Source organism: Vidua macroura, chromosome 8 (assembly GCF_024509145.1).
Source record: "Vidua macroura isolate BioBank_ID:100142 chromosome 8, ASM2450914v1, whole genome shotgun sequence".
Taxonomy (NCBI): Eukaryota; Metazoa; Chordata; class Aves; order Passeriformes; family Viduidae; genus Vidua; species Vidua macroura.
Window position 1 is genome coordinate 4,913,114 of NC_071578.1, and position 21,688 is coordinate 4,934,801.

At 43.6% G+C, this 21,688-nt stretch overlaps 1 protein-coding gene across 7 annotated transcripts in view; it reads left to right on the forward strand.

Annotated features, from left to right (window-relative positions):
• The window catches only part of FGFR2 (fibroblast growth factor receptor 2), an 81,307-nt gene that overhangs the window by 7,293 nt on the left and 52,326 nt on the right, over positions 1 to 21,688 (forward strand). For 3 of the 7 annotated variants that reach the window (XM_053983601.1, XM_053983599.1, XM_053983600.1), the window contains exons 3-5: positions 12,479 to 12,745; positions 13,447 to 13,521; positions 20,393 to 20,562. In XM_053983601.1, the coding sequence (XP_053839576.1) occupies positions 12,479 to 12,745; positions 13,447 to 13,521; positions 20,393 to 20,562 (512 nt within the window). The remainder of the gene's footprint in view (positions 1 to 12,478; positions 12,746 to 13,446; positions 13,522 to 20,392; positions 20,563 to 21,688) is intronic. The other 4 variants (XM_053983602.1, XM_053983603.1, XM_053983604.1 and 1 more) reach the window with 2 other exon arrangements.

Consider the following 21,688-nt stretch of genomic DNA (forward strand, 5'->3'; position numbering starts at 1 on the left):
TGCAAGATGTCATGCATTAAGGGGGTGCTGTGCCTTTTGGCTCTTCTCAGTCAGCCTTGAGTAAATAAATATCCCTCCGTGACCATTGGGTATTACTCTGGTCCGTTTGAAAGTGTTTACACTGAAAATAGCATCTTGATCCATTGTGAGTGGTAATGTTGGTGCTGATAATGTGGGATTCTGAGGATCCTGAGTGTGGTGGATCTCAGCTGTGGTGCTTTATTCCCAAGCAGTGATGGCAAAACTCAGGGCTGTTGAGCTGTGTGAGCAGAAACAGGACCTGTAGGACTTCTGTGGGGACTGTCAGCTCTCAAATTATCTCTCACATCAAGTGTTTACATACATGTTTTTTGTCCTAGGGAGCAGAGAGACTTTTTCTGCTTTTAAATATTTAGAAACAAGCCTCCCCCAGCGTGTACAAAGGCACCATTCTCTCAGCCTGTGTGTGCCCAGGCCTTTGATGATAGCCAGCGTTTCACAAGGGCTCTGACCGCACACATGGGTTGAAGCGTTACTTTGTGAACTGAATAATTAGTTTAGACATATATTTGATAAATAGTGAGCTCTCCCTTGACCTCCCCTTGCCCAGGCTGTGTGTTATCATCCTGCTGGGGAGCTAATTTGGTCTCTTACCCACATGCAATGCCTTGACACCATCCTTGGAGCACCCACTCAGAGCCCCCGCCCGGTGTGGCGACAACACATTTCAGTTCTTTTAATTTAGGTCAAATTTCAAAGGATTAATTTAAGCTTTCCACAAGGGACAGCCTATTTCTGTGTCCTGTGGAAAACAGAGTAGTTCAGAATGGTCCTACATTTGGGAGATTCCCAGGAGCAGCAGGGAAGGGGAGAGACCCCCTTTAGCGGGCGATGTGTGCTTATGGTGGAAGTGAATAATGAGTTTTTCTATGGGATTTAATCAGTCGTAGCCACTTGCTGACACTAAACAACATCCAAAAATAAGTATGTTCAGCAGAGTATCTGCCTTTCTGCAAAAATGTTGAGTCTTTTGAGCAACGTACCTTTGTTTTTGTCAAAATGTTGGCAGTGCTTAAAGATTAATGTCATCTGTGGTCACAGTGGTCAGCACTGTCCACTTGGAGATCCTTCTTTAGCTGCTGTGACCTGCCTGGGTCAGGATGTGGGATTTTGTGAGGTGCTCCAGTGTGTGGAGGAGGGATGCTGTGATGGTGGCATGTCCTCTGTCCCACTTCCTAATCTGGGGTGTCCCCATGGGTCCTCTCCAGACAGTGCCACCCTGCCGAGAGGTCACAGGGCTGGGAGGACCCTGCACATCCATCATTTTCCTGGGACAGAGGTGGTGTAGAAGCACCAGAATGCTGCTTCTAGTTTGGCAGGAAAAAAATAAAGCAAATGGTTCACCCAAACTTTTGAGTGTTTTATTTTGGCTTTTTCTTTTTTAAACAAGAAGAGCGGCTTTGATATCTGCGAGTTAAACTAAGGATTCAAACCAATTACTTAAATCAGAGTCAGCTTCATCTTTTTAATTTATTTTCCTTTTAATTTTATTTCATGGAAGGGCAATTATTAAAGCCCATTATGGAGGAATGTGACATCCCCACAGCTTTGGGTGAGGGCTGGCTGCCCTTTCAGGGATCTGGTTCAGTAAGTTATTTGGCCCAGTACAGGATTTGCTAGCTGAGATTCTGGGGAATTGTACAAGCAGCCAGATTAAATCAGTCTTAATGTGTCCATTCTGTGTTTAAAATCTGCAGCCCTTTAGCAGGGGCATGGTCTTGAGCTTCAAACTAATTGGACATGGGTAGGGTTGTTATTTACAGTCAGCGTTGATGAGACACTGGGAGTTGGGAGTCTCTCAGTGTGGCTACTATTTTGCAAAGTAGCAGAAATAATTGCATGTTTTAGGCTTATCTGCCATACAGTTGAACCTTTTTGAAGGAGTATAATAGTTATTAACTTCTGGGAATTTGATTCCTTTAGTGAGGGTTTGTATTTTTTGGTTGTTTTTTTTTTTTTTTTTTTTTTAGCCAGAAGATTTTGAAAGATGCTGAGTTGTGAGGTTTTTTTATCTTTTTATTCTTTTTTTAAAAACCACTTGTAAAGATAAAACTCCAAACCGGCGGCTGACTCCAATGAATGCATAGTTTCCTAATATTAAAATAGTTCTTCCTTGGCAGGGAAATAGCAACAAATTTCAGGCCATAGCAACTTTTTTACAGGCAAGTTTGAAACTTCTGAAAGCAGAATTTACAATGAAAACGCTGACATCTCCAGTTATGCAAGGCTGTGTATGCATGAGAAGATGGACTATTGTGGTATTTTAATAATAACCATAGCGTAGCTCTTAATGAGCTTATTTCTATATCCAGCTTCCCAGCTTCACAAAAAATGATCTTTAAATGGCTTTAAACAAAAACATTCAGAGAGTAGTGTTTTCTTAAAATGAGTATTTCGTTTAGGATTGCATGGGAGTGCTAGAAAAATATGAACTATGTCATTTTCTGTCATTTACAGAGAAAAATTCCTCATTGGAAGTGTCAGGTTTTCAAGTGTTATGCGTTTTGAGACTCTTCAGTATTGAAGCTTTAGAGTGAAAGAGACTTTCTTCGAAGCAGTGCTCCTTGAGCAGTTTAAATCTTGTGTTTCTAAAAGAACCATCACCCACTTCAGCAAGTTATGTCTTGTCTGTGTGTAATAGCACACCTGGTTTGACTAGAGGAGAAAATTTATTTCAGTGTAGTTAAAGAAGTTAAAGAAGTGCAAAACTGAGGCTGAAAAGGGACCGTGAATCCCAGCTGGACAAGTGGGAACATCTTCTACAGAGGACACTGATTTGTATTAGTGGTGGCGGTGGGAAACGGGGCAGTATTTGGTTTGGCACGGAGCCTTCCAGTGTAAAATCATCCTCTGAGCAATTTGGGGACTGATTTGGAACTCAGACCTCTGAGTTTAGGTTCAGCAAGATGCAGGGTGTGTTTGCAGAGGGTTTTTTTCTGAGAGACTTGGCACAGCATGCTCCCCAAATCACAGACGCCGTCTTGCAGTACCAGGGACTAAACTGACTTTTAAACTGATTGAAAGAGAAGTTGGAGCAACTGAGCAACTTTGGAGCGACTTTGTAAGAGTCAGATGTTAAATAAGGACCAGATTTGCAGGAGTTCAGCAGCCAACAGCTCCTGTTATAATTACGAAACGTGCGTTGGGAGTGCCAGAGCTGTTCTGGAAGTTTGGCCCTTCGGGTTTCAGTGGGAGCTGGGAGCGTCAGCAGAACTGCCTTGGCATTTGCTCCTTGGGGACTGTGCTTCCCAACCAGGACAGTTGCAAAACAATAGATTCTGTAAGAGAGGATTTTTTTTTTATGTGGATTTTTTTTTTCTTTCAAAGCCACTATATAATTCATAAACTGATTATGTATGTCTCCAGATTGTCCTTTCCCATCTCTTAATTATCACTGGTGGTTTCTTTGTTTTATTTGGTTTTTTTTTTTTTTTTTTTTTTTTTTTTTCCCAAAGAACCCTTTTTTAATGGGTTTGTTTTTCCTGGACTTCTGAATATCAGTGCACCTGATACTGGGATGCATCTTGCGGGCTTCATTTTCTGCTGGTTCAGGTTTTTTTGCCTCTTGTCACCACACAAATGCAATTATCCATATCAAAGAAAGGGACAGAAAGCTGAATTCTACAGTGCTGCTTTGTTCACTTGCTGTGCTATTATTATTTTAATTGTATTTTTAAAGTGACTGTAAGTGAAAGCATTTGGTGAACCCCAGTGAAGCTGAGGAGTTGAGACCTGACCTACTTTCATTCCCCTCCTCACACGTTTTGCAGGTTGTGTGTAATTATTGCTTTTCCTCCCCCACAAAAGAACTGGCTCATCAGTTTGGGACATTGACCGTGTCAAGCAAAACCACAAGAAGTGGGAAGAGGGGAAAATTCCTTTGTACCAAGCAAATGGCTTGCATTTGTGAGGGTTTACTGGAAAGAGAAATGTGATGGAGGATGGGAAGGGAGAAAAATGAGCATGAGAGGCTGGTTGAGGATGAGAAAATCATAGTTTGGTTGTATTTGAATTTTTTTTTTTTCTCTTAGCTATTCTATTTTGCTTAGAGTTTTGTTACATGGAAGGAAAAGGTAGGAAAAGAGTTTTGTGACACCTCAGGCTTTCTCCCAGGGGACTTGTGGCTGTTTCTGAGTGGGGTTGGAGTGGGATGCTGTGGCTGGGGATGCCTTGGTGGGCTGCACCCACCAGGACAAGACTGTAGGAAGTTCTGTTGTTGGAGGGACAGAAATTGATCAGATCACCACGAAACAACTTCGTTTTTAAACAGTAATAAGAAGTTGAGGGGTAAAAAGCCTCATGCTATGCTTCCTTTAGGACGGGCTGAGTGGAGAGGTGAGCTGCTGGCAGGACCTGCTGCTGGGCAGGAGCAGAACCTGCTCTGGGAGACTGGCTTTGCAAGTTTGGAAAGTGCCCTGCTCAGTGGCTCAGTGTTGCAATATTTAATTTGTTTCAAGGAAAGTAATATGACTTCTAATCCTGAATGCCACCTGACAGTTCTTGAAAATAATTTTAAACACCCAGTTCAAATTTTAAGTACTTCTTGAGCATGGTTTTGTTAAACATTGTTTATTCATGAAAATTAGTGCTGTTGAGATACTACAATATTGAAGTATCCAGATTTCCCTGGTATTGTTTACTCAGCAGGGTAACACAGGTATTTCAGCTGTGCAGGATTAACATGGAGGCTCTAATAAATCTGCAGTGAAGGACAGCTCAGTAATAGCACTTCTGGCAATTCAGAAGCATTTGAACCTCTTCCATTAGCATGGCAAAGTGCCCAGGAGCCACTGGTACTGTCAGGAGTGACGGAGGTGTCTGCAAGTTCAGGTGAAGCATTGTGTTGCCACCTGGAAAGGCAGGTAGCCAGCCTGGCTTTTCACTTCAGGGCTTGTGCTGCTCTTTCTTTGTCCCACTGGAGAGTGTCCTCTGTGTGGAGCTGGAATTAAACAAGTTATGATGCCTCTTGCCTAAATATTGCTCTCGGTTGAAAGGGAGCCTGGTATGCCTTGATGCTTTGAAGTGCTTGGAGAATATCCCGTGGTTTATACCCGTGTGTGTTGTGGATGAGACTCTCAAAAGTGCTGAGAGGATGTTTTGGGGATATTGTTTCCAGTGCCTATTTTCAAATCCCGCTGTAGGAAGTGGGGGGAGATGAATTTCAGGGGAACAGGCAAGATGAGACTTCCAGACGAGCTGCTAAAATTAAGAGGATTTGTATAGTCAAGTAAAAATGGGACCGTGTACAAAAGAAACAACTGCTGACTTGCTTGTAGGGAATCTGAATAGATGTTCTCTGCATCCAGAACTAACACTGCAACATTGAATTGTGCAATTTTTAACCTCCCAGTTGTAATTTATTTCTTTTGCACATTGAGCAGTAATAGTCTTGAGTACGGACTTTGGCAAACCTGGAAGAAAAAGGTTCTGTTTTTATGTTTGGATCTATGCTACGTTCTGTTCAGGTTTTATGTTGCTCTTGAAATGCAAATAAAGAACCTGAAAAAGAGCTACAGATTGGAATAGATGGAAGAAAATACTAAACCCAAGAAAAACCTTTTGCAACCAAATATATGTGCTTGTACGCTTTTCCAAGGCTGTATATCCTATTATGGAGCCTTTCCCAAGCAGACTTTAAGGCTGGGTTGAACAACAGGAGCTGGTTTAATTGCTCTGCCACTTGGTTACGTGCAGAGCTCAGTCAGGGAGATTTAAAGTTCTGCTCTTGCTGAAAGAGGAAACAATAAGAAAATGTTCCTAGTTTCAAATTCTGCTTTTTTAGAAAGAGAAGATTATTTTTTTTTTTCAGCTTTTCATTTGAGGTTCTGGCAAAATGTGATTCATTTCCCCTTTGTATTGTATAATAGATTACATGAGAAGACTCTTCTGTAATGAGTTTGAAGAGCAGTTAATTATTTTTGAGATTGTGTTACAAGTGTGTTAGGTTTGTTGTACTTCTCAGTTCACTTAGCAGAGAAAGTCTCACTCTGTTCATTTAGGCAGATGGTGGAGTTTGGAACTTGAACAGAAATGGTCAAGATTTGGTGCCTGGAACCAAGCATTCACATCCTGAAGATGGCCTTTAGTTTCTCATCAAACTGATGAAATTACAGATGGCAGCACAGTTTGGTGTGGGTCCTCAAGGTTGGGGATGCTCTTTCCCTCCATGGTTGCCAAGTCTTCCTGCAGAAGCCATCCTGGTGCTTTCCTGTTTCCTGCCCTATCTGGAGGCCAGTCCTACGGTGCTGCTGTATAAAGAACTCTCCATCCTGCGAGGAGCACACCATGCCGAATGGGGACAAACAGGAAGAAGTGGCAGGGCAGTTCCCAGCAGCAGGAGGTGGCCTCGCTGGTCCCTGCTGTTTACTTTGAACTTGGCATGCTCTGAGTTGTCCCTGGCCTGGCTTCCAGCAGCACAGAGCACCCGGCCAAGCCCACGAGCATGTGATACTTGGCGTTTTTGACGCAGGCTGCGTGGTTGTGCAGCCGTAACTCAACAGTCACGTCTATAAAGACAGGTAGGAGCAAGCAGGCTACGAGTTATAGGAATTTTTAATCTCTGCTCGAAGCCTAGACAAGTATAATTTCTTTCTCTTTGGGAATGAATCTTTCCTTAACCACGGGGTGAGTGAGACACATCCACCCAACTGCTTGGCAGCCGTCAAAGCCCTGATGAAATTTTTCATGTCCCTCAGCCCTGGTAGCAAACGTCCTCATGAGGTTTGGTCCCACTGCTCTCCTCTGCTGGGTGTGATGAGGTCTGGGTGGCTGTAGCCAGGGCCAAATGCTGCTTGGGGGCTGTTACCTGCTGCCAAGGAGTATGACCCAAGACAGATGGGATATAATCACATGGGGATAATTTTTGGTTTTAGCAGAGGATTTTTTTCTTGTCCACAGAATCTGGCAAGTGGCAAAATGCTTTGTTGCTCACCAGAATTTTTTATTTTTCTAAGCCTTCAAAGCTTAGGAAAACAAGATATAGTGCAGTGTAATATTTTCCCTCGCCCATGATGACATTGGCAAGTTATTGCAATTGGAGGAGATTCACTTTTTTTTAGATGGTTTTAGTATATGTAGCACTCAGTAGGAGTTGACGTGGTGCAGAGGTCCAAGCTCCAGCAGGTCAGTGTGGCTGGAAGCTCCACACTTGCTGGAGCACCAGCCACATATGATGTGGCAATTTTATTTTGCAAATGTTCATTTCCAGGGCAAGAGGATTATTCCTGTTCCTTATGTAATTTTGTTTTTGTTTTGGTTTTTTTTGGACTGGTTTTACCTTTTTACCCATCAGATCATAAGGATAACAATACTAATGAACATGCCAGGAAAAACTTATTTTGGAGAATCTGGCACTTCATTTTGTGAAAGTCTATCAAATAGATCAACCCAGGAGTTTCTGGTAAAGGAATGATTAAAGACTTAGAATCTGCCATATATTTATGTTTGTAACCATCACGGATAGCTCTTTCAAATTTTGTGTTTGAAGCTTTTCTACAAGACCCAGATCTTTTTAATCAGATTTGACCAACTAATATTTTTATACATTAGATGGGGGGGAAATGGTTCATGCTCTTTGGAGTCTTGTTCAGGGACAAGGGGTTTAAAAAATAATAAACTGTTAGTGTTTTAAAATTACGGGAGGAACTATAGCAATTTAGAAAGTGTTTTATCAGAACAGAGACTTCCTGATGGTGCCTGGTGGAGGCAGAGCTGGGCAGAGCTGGCAGCTGGCCGACAGTAACAGTACAAATGGGACAGCAGGAACCCTGTGGCTTTGGGGCAGCTGATGGATGAATTGCAAACACTGTTTTGTGCCCCTTTGTCTAAGGAGCCTTTGTTTTGCTGTTGGCTAATGGGAGATGGTCACCATGGCCAGGAATGACTCTGCATTCTTAAACTGGTGGCTGCGTCTTTTGCAGGCTGATTTTATCCTCCATTGTCAGAAGAGGGCATGGAGATCCTCTTAACATTGGTCTGCCAGCTTGAATTAGGGGAGAGTCCCATCCTCTTACCCCTGGGAGGGGTGAGGGAAGGCTGCACACCTGACTGGTGATACCTGGGCTGCCTCCTGCAGAGAGCCTAAAGCCTTGGGCTTGCCTTGCAAAGTCATGAGACCTATTTGACATCCCCATTCCATGTTGTTCATCCAGCGTGGCCTTGCTGGACTTCCCTCAATGACAGGAGAACCATGAGGAGGGGTAGGAGAAGCAGCAGTGGTGGTGGTGGTTGGCAGCCTGGCGTTCCCTGTGGGGACATTCAGTTTTGCAATGAACCTCTTGGATTCCTGACAGGTCAGGTCTGTTGACCCTTCTGGGCACACTGTGGTGAGTGTTTAGTTATTTACTAAAGCCTTTTGAAGTGAAAGTGGCTTGATGGGGTCTGAGGCTTTTGTGTTCTGGAGAGTTGTGTGAGAATCTTTGCTGGAGTTAGCTATTAGCTGATCGTTTCATTATTTGGCTCTGTAACTAAGTAACTAAATGACTTGAGACTTAAGATAAGCAGCTCTTTGTTAACATTTTATTAAATAGAGACTAATAATAATGATAATAATTTAAAACCTAAGGAAGTAGAAACCTCTTAGTGACTGAAATTGGAACAGAAACATGATTTAGAATACAATTGCATATCTTAATAATCTGAAATAGAGCAGTCAGAGCGTCCCCAGTCCTCTATTGTGGTCATGGCTTTTATACAAACAGTCTTTACTCCACTTGATGGCTGGATGGCATAAACCATGCTGTGAGGCTGTATGAGCAGGCAGAGAAAAAGTTCACAGCTGTTTATTTAACAGCAGCTTGGTTTTCCACGGCAGTATTGTTCAACAGCTCCACCTATAAAGTTTAAATACATTGTGTGTGCCACTGTTACAAATAAGGATGTAGCTGAGAGCAGAAAATAGCAGAAGCAGTGTTCCCTGTCCTGCAGTGTTTAAGAACACCCAGAATCATTCTGCATGTGCCTTTGTTGCTTGTTTGGTGTTCTAAGGGGTGACAGACAGGTGTGATTCACCTCAGGTAGTGCATCTCTGCAGGAGGAACCAATGCCACAGTTACAGGATTTGCAGGATTTGCTTAAAAAGGAATCTTGTGCCTCCTTAGAATCAAGGAATGGTTTGGATTGGAAGAGACCTTTAAGGGCCATCTTGTCCAACCTCCCTGCAATGAGCTGGGACATCTTCAACCAGACCAGTCTGCTCAGAGCCCTGTCCAGCCTGGCCTCAAATGTTTCCAGGGATGGAGCATCCACCGCCTCTCTGGGCAGCTTGTGCCAGTGCCACCCTCATTGTAGAAACGTCTTTATATCTAACCTGACAAACCCAGCAAAGGGCTGGGTCACAGGCCTCTGGTGATGGTTGAGGATCCAGTTCCAAGGCAGAGCTTCCAAGAGGGCTGGAGGAGCTGGATGTGATGGCAGGTCACCAAGCCTTGCCTGGAGAGCAGGGACAGAGCCCTGCTGTCAGCCACAGGGGAGCCATTGGTTTGGTGGTACAGCAGGGACATGAGCTCAAACTTTGTCCCTAAATTTCAGAGCAGTGCAAAAATCCTCATCTAGTGTCCCAGGGAGAGTTAACTTTGCAGCACGGGTTGTTTATGTGCTGCTGGGAATTTCTGAACAGTTTGAACTGGTTGATTTTCGCAGTGAAACTGTTGGGTGGATTCATGCCTCAGATTCCCACCTGTTCTCTGTTTGCTTTTGGGCACCATTTCAAACCCAGACTGGAAAAAAGTTTATAGGCAAACATTATAAAAAGTGACAGTCTTAAGTGCTGCTACATTCTAGTTTGGCAACACAAAGGCTTACCTGAAATAACTCACAATTTCCAAACATGACTTCATTATATCATGACAACACTTTGCTGCATCTTCCCTGATACTCTAGAGAGAAAGAAATGGAGGAGGATAATATATACCAAATGCTAATACCTGTTTGAAACTTGTTTTTCTTTAGTGTACTAGTGATTTTCTTTGTAAAAGGATTTTTTAAATTGTAGTTTTGAAATAAATGACTGTTATCAAGTTTGGATTTGGATTTGTGTTGAAAGACTCTGCAAATTTGGAGTTAGTAGTTTAAAAAGAGATGAAATCAGGGATATGAATTAAAAAAATTATTTTCATTTTAATTTCCTTTTAATTGTGTGTGGGCTCATCCTGTGAGTTTCCTGGCACTGTTCAGCAGAAGGCTCTAATGCACTTAAAGGAGGTTTGAGGTATCATCACCCAAGGTGGCTTTTAAAGAAGTTTAAACAAAGACATTTTTAGTCTCCAGTACATTGCTGTCACAGTGTAAACTCTGTAAAAGAATTTTTTTTGCAGGTAGGGCATTACAAAGAAGTCTTATTTAACTTCAAAGTAAATTAGGTAACTGGCTTCAGGTACCTTTTTTATTTGACAGTGAAATCTAATTAAAAAAATTCTCAAGCAGACTCAAACACACTCATTACTGTGATGAAATATATGTAGAAAGGAGCCCGTGCTCCTTCTGGAAATTTGATTTCTAAGAGCATAATGTGAAACACCTCAGTGAAACACCTGCATTGCAGACCTGTGGGTTCGTGACTGTATCAGCAAGACTGAATTAATTTAGAAGAGGTATAACTCTCTATTGGAGCCTGTCCTAGACTCTTGAGATGGAACTCTGCACGCTAGGGAGTTTAGAGACCTTGTTATAAAATCTAAATCCTAAAAACTCTACAGTCTCTGTAACTGGTTGTGTTGGGATGGGCTCCACGTGCCACCTTGGTGTGATGTGTGTGTCAAATCTGTTCTTTGAGAAAACATGTTTGCCCTAATGCAAAGGCAGGAGAAGCTTTGATAGGGCACGTTCCTGTAATGACAGGATTGCAGGATGAGTGGGAGAGAAACTGGGTCTCAAGTCCATCAGTAGAACCTGATACCTAAATGAGTCCCCTACCGTGCTGGACCCTTCTGGTGCTCACAGAATCATATTTCGAGTTGGAATGGACCCATGGAGACCATCAAGTCCATCTCTCTGCTCCTTGCAGGGCTGCACAAAGCTCAACAGCTGCCAGAACTTCAGCATTTCCAGACTCCCATCTCCAGGCCTGCTCAGACGTGGTGCTTTTTTCAGGCTTCCCTGTTGAAAGTGTGATACAAAAAATGACAATCCAAGGAGGAGGAACACTGGTTTCAGGATTTTGGCATTCTTAGAGGGTAGTATGCACCCTCAGAGTCCCAAGCAGACAGAGAGGTGTTTTATTTGTTCCTAGGCTCACAGCTGGTGCCTGTGCAGGGCAGGACGTGTCCGGGGTGCGCGGGGAGCAGATGTCTCTGTGCTCTGACCCTCCCCATCAACAAACAGAAGATGCCTCTGTGCTTCTTTCCTTTATTTACCATTCCTGCCACCCTTGGTGAGGCCCTTGGGAGAGGGATAGTGTGGTGGTAGGGAGAAACCAGTTGCAGAAGCAGTGCCTGTCTGTGGGACAGCCTGAGCTCATCGTAGGTGTGCTGGGCTGTCCTGCTGCACTGTGGAGACAGTCTGGAGTGCCCGGGGCTGCAGTTCCTTTCCCCCTGCTGAGAGCTGGCCCTGCAAGGGGGAATGAAGCTCTAGTAACTATAGGCAGATGTAGTTTTCCAAGGATGTTTTTTTGGAAAAAGACTGTGGTTTGACATTCTTCTTGTTACCAAAGGGAGCTGACGGATGAACCATTTCGTTCGGAACTTCTGCGCATACTTCGACTTTGAAAGCTTTGCTTGTGCTCCTGGGTTTCTGCTGTATTCACTTGGGAGAGGTTGTGAAATAAGTAATGAAGCAAAAAAGAATTTAAAGGGAAAAGTTACTGCCATGGAGAGAAGTGCTCGTTTCATAGAAGGCAAATGTAGAGACTCTGTGATGGCCACAGGGAGAAAAATAAAAGGCATCATATATACTGTGTATAGGAACTCATGTTTATTAGCTTAGTGAGCGAAGGGGGTTTTGGGTATCCTTTTTTTTAAAAACAGCATTTCCCAGGTTGTAACAATTAAAGAGCAACTTATAATAAAATCAGGTGGGGAAAGATGATTATTCATTTGAATTGTGGGCCCAGACACTAAGATAGAAAACGGAATTTGCCTTTTGAACTCCTCCATCTCCTACAAGGCCTTTGAAGTCTCCAGGTTCTGCAACCCTCATTGTCCCCTGCTCTCTGTGACCAATGAGAGGAGTAATGTGTTGGTATGGCACTGGAGACAAGGGACATGCCAAGACACTGATCAAAAGTTGCCTGAGCTTTACTCGTGGTGAACTTCTTGAAAATAACCTGCATGTGGTTAAGTTTAACAACACAGAACACTGGGCTAATCTGGACAAAACTTTTTTTTTAAATTTAACGCAACTTGATTTCTGTGGATAAAAAGGGCCTTCACTGACCTGTGTTGGAAATTCTCTCCTTTCCCTTCTCTTTCTTCTATTTTTTCCTCCTTTCCTTCCACCTTCGCAGAGCCGCCAACCAAATACCAAATCTCTCAGCCAGATGTTTACTCAGCACTTCCAGGAGAGACGCTTGAGTTGCGCTGTCAATTGAGAGACGCCGTCATGATCAGTTGGACTAAGGATGGGCTCCCTTTGGGGCCTGACAATAGGACAGTGATTATTGGGGAGTACTTACAAATTAAGGATGCCACAGCCAGAGATTCGGGCCTCTATGCTTGCACTGCTGTTAGGACCCTAGACAGTGATACTCTGTACTTCATTGTAAATGTTACAGGTGAGTGAGTCAAACACAGGTTTTTGCATGCAGAAGCTGTAAGATGTGATGTTAAGATAAATAATGACCCAACATGAAACACTAGGGCCCAGTGAGTTAAGATGAGCTCTGTAGCTGTAAATTTTATCCCCAAATTTTAAATTGCATCACCAGATTTTTGGGGATCTTTCTCCTTGTCCTGACCCTGAAATAGGCTCAGTTTGTATCTACTCCTTTTTGCTCCATGGGCTCTACTGAGACTAACAGCTGCTGTAGAGCTCTCTGTTTTATGCCACTCTGACAGGATTAAATTAGACAGAGTTGCTGTGATGATGATAAAGCCAGTAGAATGAATACAGGTTTTTGTCCCCTGCATCATGTGTGTTCTACATCCTTCAAGTTTAGAGAGAAATTGTTCTGGAGATGCTCAGTTCTGTTCAACTGCATTTCTTTAACAGAAGTTAAAATATTAAGTGGAAAGCGATTAGCAAACTCCCTTGGGAAACTCTGTAGCACTTCAGGACTATTAGCTAGTTTTGTTACAATTTTACATGGAAATAGCACATTTTGTGGCTGGATTTTCTTTTTCTCTAGCTTCTGCACAACTAACATAAACACTTGTTCTTCTTAATATATAGTCTAAGATGTAGCTTATCAATTTGTTTTTCTGTAAAAAAAAAAAAATAGGCTGGTTTAAAGACTTGGTTGTTTTTAATGTGCAGATGCTCTTTCCTCTGGGGATGATGAAGACGACAATGATGGGTCCGAGGACTTTGTGAATGACAGCAACCAGATGAGTAAGTAACAGCGAACTGCCAGAAGTCACTAGCAAGATTCACGTGGAAAATTATGTCCCATCTCTTGCACTCCTGTCTTCAGAGCTTCTTGACTGTTAACTGCATGTACTGTCAAATAGTGGTATCTTTGTCCTCCTCTGTTTTCTGTTTCATGTAGCTCGTAATTTGGAAAAGAAAAATAAAAATAAACTAATACTCTTCTGAACGTGCTTTTCTGGTCTGTACTTTCTTTTTTTCCCTTCTTCCTGGTATTTCTGCAGTTTCCTCTCTTTCTGAATAGAAGTTTGGTCTTTCTCTGGTTTAGACTCTCACAGATCAACTAGCTTTTCCTGAACCTGAGCAGAAATTCAACAGAAGAAACAAAGATCCAGCTCATTTTGTTAAAAGGTGGTATGAAAACTTTAAAAAAAAATTAAGTTGTAATGAGGAAAATCCTTCAATCCCTAATCTCAGCAGAAATCTCCCTAGGGAGAATGGATTTGGAGACAATGAGGTTCTTTTGTCTACAAAGGACCTTAAGGTTTGTTGCAAAGAAGGCGATTCAGTGCTAAAACCCACATTTTATGTTACTTGTGATGAAAATGGGCTAAAAGAGTCTTAGACCTATCTGAATGCATTAAACTTCGTCCCCTTTAGAGAATTCGTAAAGCTATTAATAAGCTCTAAATAGAACACTCTCTAAGAGGAAAAAAAAGTATGTAAAACTCATATTGGCTCCTTATGCCACTGTGCAGCGTTGCAAAACCCCCTCGGTGACTGGTGGTTTGCTGTGGCTGGTGCCTGGCAAAGTCAATAACACAGAGAGCACAGAAATCCTTCGGGGGAGACGTCAGTGAGCAGCACCCACAGCGGGCAGGGAGTGTATTTGCTGCTCAGCCTGCTCAGGAGCTGGCAGCTGCACTGCAGCTTGGGACACTTGCTCAGGTGAGACTGCGGGCCTGATCCCGGCTGCCCTGGTTAGTGCCTTTTGTGTGCGGCTGCCCCCCGGTCTGAAGCTGTGAAACATTAGATGCTACTTAAAGTGATATAAGTTCCTAGCTGCCTGTTTGGCCTCTGCCATCTGTTAGTGTGATTAACCCCGGGTTGTTGCACAGGTGCCTCTGGAAGGGGCTGAGATCAGGCAGCTGGAGGCTGCCCTGACAGAGGAATGCAGTGGCAAAGAGAATTGGAGAGCTTGGAAAAGGGACACTGCTTCTAAAAGAGGTTGTCTAGGCAAAACCCACCAATCCAGGCAGTGTTAGCTCTGCCCTGAAACGGACCCGTGGTTAGAAATTCCTTTTAGGAAACTTTTCTGATGTTTGCTGTTCCTTAAAGCTTTACTGGTATTGGTCAGAAAAGGGCTTGTGATATTTTCGGTGACAATTGTGCTTCTGATCTGCAGTGGTGGCTTTGGTGATCCATTGTGAGCATAAATGGCTTTTGGAAGAAGTGAAGGACCTGCTCTCAAGGCAGCTGTGTTCTGTAGTGGCCTCAGAAGGATTCCTGCCCTTCCAGTGACAGGGAGCAGTGCCCAGCGGTTGCGCTAATGACGTTCTTGTAAAACGAGCTATCATTTTAAGCTACTGTTAATCAATCTTGATTGGGGAGCTGGTGAAAGGCCCTTGACGGTGTCCATCTGCTGGGACAGGGCTGTGTGCTGCAGCAGGGGCCAGCAGGCTTTCCCTGCTCTGAGTGAAAGATTCCTCTCAGGCGTGAACGTTTAAACATCGCGGATGGCAGGGAAAGTGCAGCCGCAGAGATGGAACGGAGGAAACGGCAAAAGACAGATTTGGGCCTGAGCAGAGCGTTCCACAAGCAACTCCTTGTTGGATTGCTCTTTAGAAGGTGCCCACTGTCTGCTGAGGGAGCAAAACAGCCTCCCAGGGTCTGAGCTGGAAGCAGGACGATGACTGAAGGGTTGTGGCACCATGTCCCTCCAAGTATTCTGTGTTCAGTGAAAAGTTGCATCATGGTAACTCCCTTGGATTAATGCAAGGCTGCTGAAAGAGGGTTGTGATTTGGCAAGTTATGTGTGAAAATCAGGGATGGGACTTTGTATTGTGTGCCTAGTGCCTTGTAAGCCTTCTTCTCCTCTTCCAAGTTTTCTATCACATCCAAGAGGCCACATCTAATTGAAGGTACTGTGTTACAAGGCAGATGGAGGAGTGAACCAGGAGCTGTCTTCCCTGTGTGTGCTGTGGAGCAGGCAGTGGTACACAATGGCCAAATGCCTTTTACCCTCCCCTGCCTGGCAAAGTCCAGGACCTCACAATAGTCCCTGGCAGCTGCTCTTCTACAGAACTCTTTTAAGTGTTTCCTCAGTGGTTTGAGCTTTGCAGATCTCAAATGATTTAACTGATAATTTACATACAAATTATAGCTGTGATCATTAAGGATAAGCAATGGAAATTGGCCTGGTTATGGCTTTACTGATGGAAACAAAAGGCCATAGTCTTCAAAGATTGTTGCTTTTTGATGAAACAATTCTGATAAAGTCCAGCTGTCTTGGCATGTTAATTATGATGAGATGAAGCAGGAAATGGCTGTAGTGCCTTCAACAGGAAGCTGAACCTTGGCATTCTCATTCCTGCATACTTAAAACTAAAACAAACCTTTTAGAGCTGTTTTATTTACACTGCTAAGTATTCTTTTAAGCTGTTTTATTTTCTTTGCCTCTGTTGCAAATACATATTTCAGAGGCCAAGGTTTCTGAATGCAGGTGGAGAGGCTGTTGTGGAAATCTAGTGTAATTTCCAAGGCTGCCCAGAAAATGCAATTGCTTTTGAAGTCAGTGGAGTCTGTAGGTGACTCTGTAGATTTGAGGAGCAGCTCCTCCTTGGGAGAGGAGGGCACTGGTGTGTACCCATGTGCATTTGACTACTGGCCCTGTGTGTATTTTTCAGTAAGAGGCACGCAGAGCAGATCTCGCTCTGCGTTTGCTGTCCTTTCAGCTTGACAGATACTTTAACTGTCTGAAAAAACACTGTGGTAGATTTGTTCCAGACTGCATCCTGAATAGCTTTTTATTACTTCCAGCTTTTGTTGAAGGGATTAGTGCTCATGGAGAAGGTGCAGGATTGGTTCCACTGCAAAACAGTCCCCTTTCTCCACAAAACGGCTTTGTTGGCAACTTGAGTTTTCCCTTTGTTGCCCTAAAGATGGGCCTTAGCTTGGTTCTTGGAGGGTCATCTCCAAGGACTTGCTTTTACAAACTTAAGTGCTGATCATCATTCTGGCAGCAGTGGAAAAGACATTGCTGGCACCTACTGCCTTGTCCTCGTGATTTTGGGAGGTAGCCCTAATTTGAGGGATTTCTATAATCCTGACTTGATGCTGACAAGGCAGCAGCTGTCGTGGTGGTTACAATCAAGTCCACCAGCTAATTTATTCTGTAGACCTCTGGGCAGCCCTGAAGATGCTGCTGCTCTGCCTTGAATTCTGGTCAGGCAACTGGAGGCTTTATGACTTTTTTTTTTTCTTATCACCCTTTAAACAATTTCTTCTGGGCCAAGCAATGGTAAATTGGCACCAAGAACAAAAAGTATCTAAATGTAATCCACATGCTGTTCCTTTCATGCCTTGAAGAGTTTCAGAAAGGATGAAACAAGGTTCAAATTCATCAAATCCTGTAGAGTGGAAACCCACTCAGGGGAGCAGCAAAAATTGGATGTTGCCTAGAAGTGTTTTTTAATTAAAGGTCAAATACAATAGTACTGAAAACCTTGGAGGGGTTTGATGTGGTCACTTGTGGCGCTCTATTGCCTGCTTGAGGTGCTTGTCAGGCAGGCTTGGAGTTGACTGCTTTTGTGTTCCTTTGTACTAGATAAGTCCAAATAAAAACTGAAGAGTCCTGAAGTGGTCCCCTGGGCTTCCTAATTTCAATTTCACATGCAGGAGATTTGGCTGATTAGATGTAATGTCTGTGCAGTGTGGGTCAGCAGGATATTTTCTTCACTAATGAGAACTCTACGAGCAATCAGGAATTCCCACCCGTTCCCCTGCTGCTTGTTGCTGCTTCATGCTGGAGTCTGCCCTGTGGTTACTGTGAACTTTTAGCCACCTACTTCACCTGTCCTGCTAGCAGTGATGGGATGTGATGGTCATGGCCCGTGAGAGCAGTCAGCACCTGGTGCTATCTACTCATTAACAGTGTTCATTATCGGTTTTACTGAAGCTCGGTGTTTTTCCTCTCAAGACAATAGGTGTTTTAGGTTATGATGATTTAATCTATAAAGAAGAATGCTGTGTGTTGATCAGATCAATCACTGGATGAAAGCACAATTTGAGGGCAAGTGTGATGGTTTGTGGATGTTGCTGCCTTTTCCCCTTTTCCTTGAACATGCTGAGGAGCTGCCAAATGTAGGATGTCTTGAAGCATTTTCAGATGGTGCTTTCCATATGTGATGTCTGCATGTTTTTCTCCAAGCTGACCTGTAATTTAGGAGCATTGAAGGTTATGCTGAGGGTTGGGTGAGGGGAAGCTTTCCAAAAAGATCTTTCTCCCAGTCTGGGGTGTTTCTTTTCCCTTCCTGTGGCACAAAACGGAGCCGCTTCTCTTCATTCCTGCCTGCATTTGCCTGGTCTCTTTTCTGACCCATCTCTGTCAGGGATTTCCCTCTGTGCATTTGTTGTATTGGTGCTTTTCCAGGAGCAGGTTGTTGATGGAGAGGATAGTTATTTTCGAGAAAACCAGAGGACAGGCTGCACTATAGCACTACAAACCTGGCTGTGTGAAGCAGCTTTGTTTGGGGAGCAGCTGGAGGCTGCATCCTGACCAACTCCAGTGCCCTGGTCCCAGTCTGCAGTCTGATGGGAGCATCCCGGAGCTTGGCCCTTCCAGCCCGTGGGCTGCAGGGCAGCTTTGCCATGGGTGAGCTCTGGAGCTCGTGGCTCAGAGGATGTACTTGCCAGTGGCTGCATGTGAGCTCTTTGTGCTCCATACGTTCGAGAGAGGTTCATGTGATGGATGTGGTGAGAAGTGACTGTGCTGGCTGCAGAGTTGGCAGTGCCCATTTGGGGCTAAAGCAAGCCCTCTGCACTGGCTGGGGTGCTGATACAACTGGTTTGGATGGTTGATTGTCTGTGACCTGCTCTAGTTTGCTTTGACTTCGTGGGAGCTGTGAGTAGGGTTGCCTTGTGGAAGACTTTTTAGCAGTCCAGGGCAAACAGCTTTTTAGTCCTTCAGTACCAGCATGTAATTCTGCCTTTGCCTGGTGTACTTGTACTGTAATTTGGCCTTTGCGTGTAGCAGTTAATTCCTCTGGTTGGCTTTGTTTAAAGTCTTCTGTTGTTTTAATTTGATCCTGCTTTTAGCAAATAATGTTAACAGTGATTTTCCTTGCATCCCTAATTCACTTTAGTCTGCGTAACAATTTCTTAGTGTTGCAGTTAAATTTTCAATAGTTACTTGATTTTCTGTTTTGATTACATGCATAAATTTGCTTTGCTTTTCTACTTCATTAATTTTAACACTAATTGCCACTTCAGGCAAAAAAAAAAAACCCAAACACTTATCGTTCATAGCATCATTATAGGACTTGCTTTTAGAATACTTTCTTTATACTGAGAGAGACTTTGTTAAAAGGTTTATTCCTGTAATTTCTGTCCAGCTGTATTTTTATTTAGGGGGGGGGTAGCAGGATTTCTGAGTTTGCACTGATTGTAAGAACTGCTATAAATATTTGAGGAACGGAAGAATTTATTTATAGTGGAGTGTTGGCCTGCTAATGAAGGAAATGAAACAGGGCTGAGAGAAATGGAGTTATTCTTCTGGACCCCTCTAGTCCTAAAAATTCCACGCTAATCTGATTTGCTTCAGGAAAACTCCATTGTAAAAGAAATTAATGTTTCCTACTATTAAATAGATCTTGAATCTTTAACTTAAAAAAAAAAAACTTTTATGGTGAGATGACTGAAGCAATGCCATGAAGTCATTGAGAAATGTAGATGAAGTGGTGCAAGGACCCAGAATTTGGGATAACTTTGTCTTTGGGCCTACATATCCAAGTTTAATTCTGTGAGGGTAAAAACATATGGGCAGTTGTAAATTTTGTTCTGCTGTGCTTCCTCTACTGGTACATGACAAATGTGCTTCTCATGATGTTCATGTGGGCACAGGCTGGGCAAGGACATGGGAAGGAATGAGTGAGAGCCAGGAGAGCCATGTCAGGGTCTGGGAGAATGATCACCCCAGAAAATGTGTGTTGAGAGAGAGGCACTCTCATTTTGTGCCATGTTTTTGGATGTCTCTGACCCTTTGGACTTTAAGAATCTCATTAGTGTAGGAAACCCCTCCAAAATGATAAATGATTTTGCTGATCCACGTTTACTCATTTGATTCCATCTGCTTGGGTTAAGATTTCAGAAGTATGTTCCATTTGTAAATAAATTTCAGTGGTTTCTGTGGCAGTAGCAGCACAGTTCATCTTGGCTTCACACACTGCAGGCTTTAGCTCCTGTCAGACAGGTGGGTGTTTTTATCCCCCTTCTCACAGAAGGGGAAAGGGCTGATGCTTCCAAGCATCTTCTGTCTTGTTCTGTCTGGCTTCACAGCTGAGGGCCAAAAATTCTGAGTTTGAACCATCACAGTAACTCAGCTCGAGGTCCAAAGCGTCTGATAAAACCCAGTCCCTGTGTCTTACTTGACACAGGCAAAACAAAAGTTGTCTGTGGCTAATTATCAGAATTTTGTCACAAATTAAATACCCAGAGCAGCAGACTGAGCCGTTTGCAAAACCCTGGCTGACACTTGCAGCAGCTGATCTCCAGTCGTGTGCTCTTTTAAAACCGTGCCTAAAACGGGTTCCTGCGGCTCTTTGCGCCGGCGGAAGGGGCTGGAGGGGCAGCTCAGTTTCCAAGTGCTGATGTTTCTGGATGTGTCCCTTTGGAACAGGGGCGCCTTACTGGACACACACGGACAAAATGGAGAAGAGGCTCCACGCCGTGCCGGCCGCCAACACCGTCAAGTTCCGCTGCCCGGCCATGGGAAACCCAACGCCGACCATGCGCTGGCTGAAAAACGGGAAGGAGTTCAAGCAGGAGCATCGCATTGGCGGGTACAAGGTAAGGGCTCATGATGGCATTTTGTAATGTCTCTTCTTGACCAAAGCTGTAAAAAAAAAACAAACAAAAAACCTAACAAGAAAAAAACCACAAACAACCCAAAGCCAGTCCTCCTCCCCCTCAAAAAAAAAAAAAAAAAATCAAAACCAAAAATCCACCAAAAACTTGCTGAAGTCAACAGAAAAATCTTTTAATGGCCTTGGATCAAATGTGGAAGCAAAAAGAGGTGGTTGTTTTCTTCTGGGGAAGGTGGGTGGTTTCTTTGGCAGTTACTGAGCACTAATTATTTATTTTTTTTCTGAAATTCAAGCTTCTAGCCTAGCAGTGCAGCTAAGGATTGTTTATAGAGACGTATTTGGAAAACTAAAGACTGACTTAGCGAAGCAGATTAAGACTGTTTTGCTCTATTCATTTTTGGCTGCATTGTTAAAAACATGACCATCCGCTTTGGTGAGCGTAAGGCAGTTTTTTGGAAGTAAGAAGTTATTATTTTCTATAGAGTTTATGGCCTGTGAAACTGAAATGGGAAGAAGAATTTGAGGGAAAGTAACAGCAATTACTTGGAAGGGTTTGTTTGAATTTTAAATAGCTTCAGATTAGATGTCTTATTCTGAGTTGGTGGTTACTGATTAAGAGAGAGTTTTAGGGAGGCCAGCTCGCTCTGTGTGTTAGTGCACAGACCTTTAACCTCGTGGTATCTGCCTGGGTCAGGTCAGAAGTCAGGATTCGGTCATCTGATCCCTCTCCTCCAAGGAACTGGGAATGCGTGACTTTGGTGGCAAATTGCTGTTCAAGCATTGCCATTTCTGACTTCACCTCCTGTGTGGATCTTCTCTCAGCGGTTTCCTCATGTCCCCAACACCTCGGCAGCTCTTCCCTCAAGAGGAGAAGTTTCTGAGGCAGTGCCCTTGTGTCAGGGTTGGAATCCCCATCCTGGAGCTTGTGCTGAGCTGCTCTGAGTAGTTTGCCATGGTCGTTAGACAGAAATTAACTGTCTTTGCTAGACGGAGTTCAATTCTGAGTCCTGAGGCTGCCCCCCAGTCCTGCACCACTGCCTTGCCCCCATGGTTGCAGTGTTTTTGGGGGGCTGCCTTGGTTGAGCCATTGCTCTGTGAGCTGTCGATTC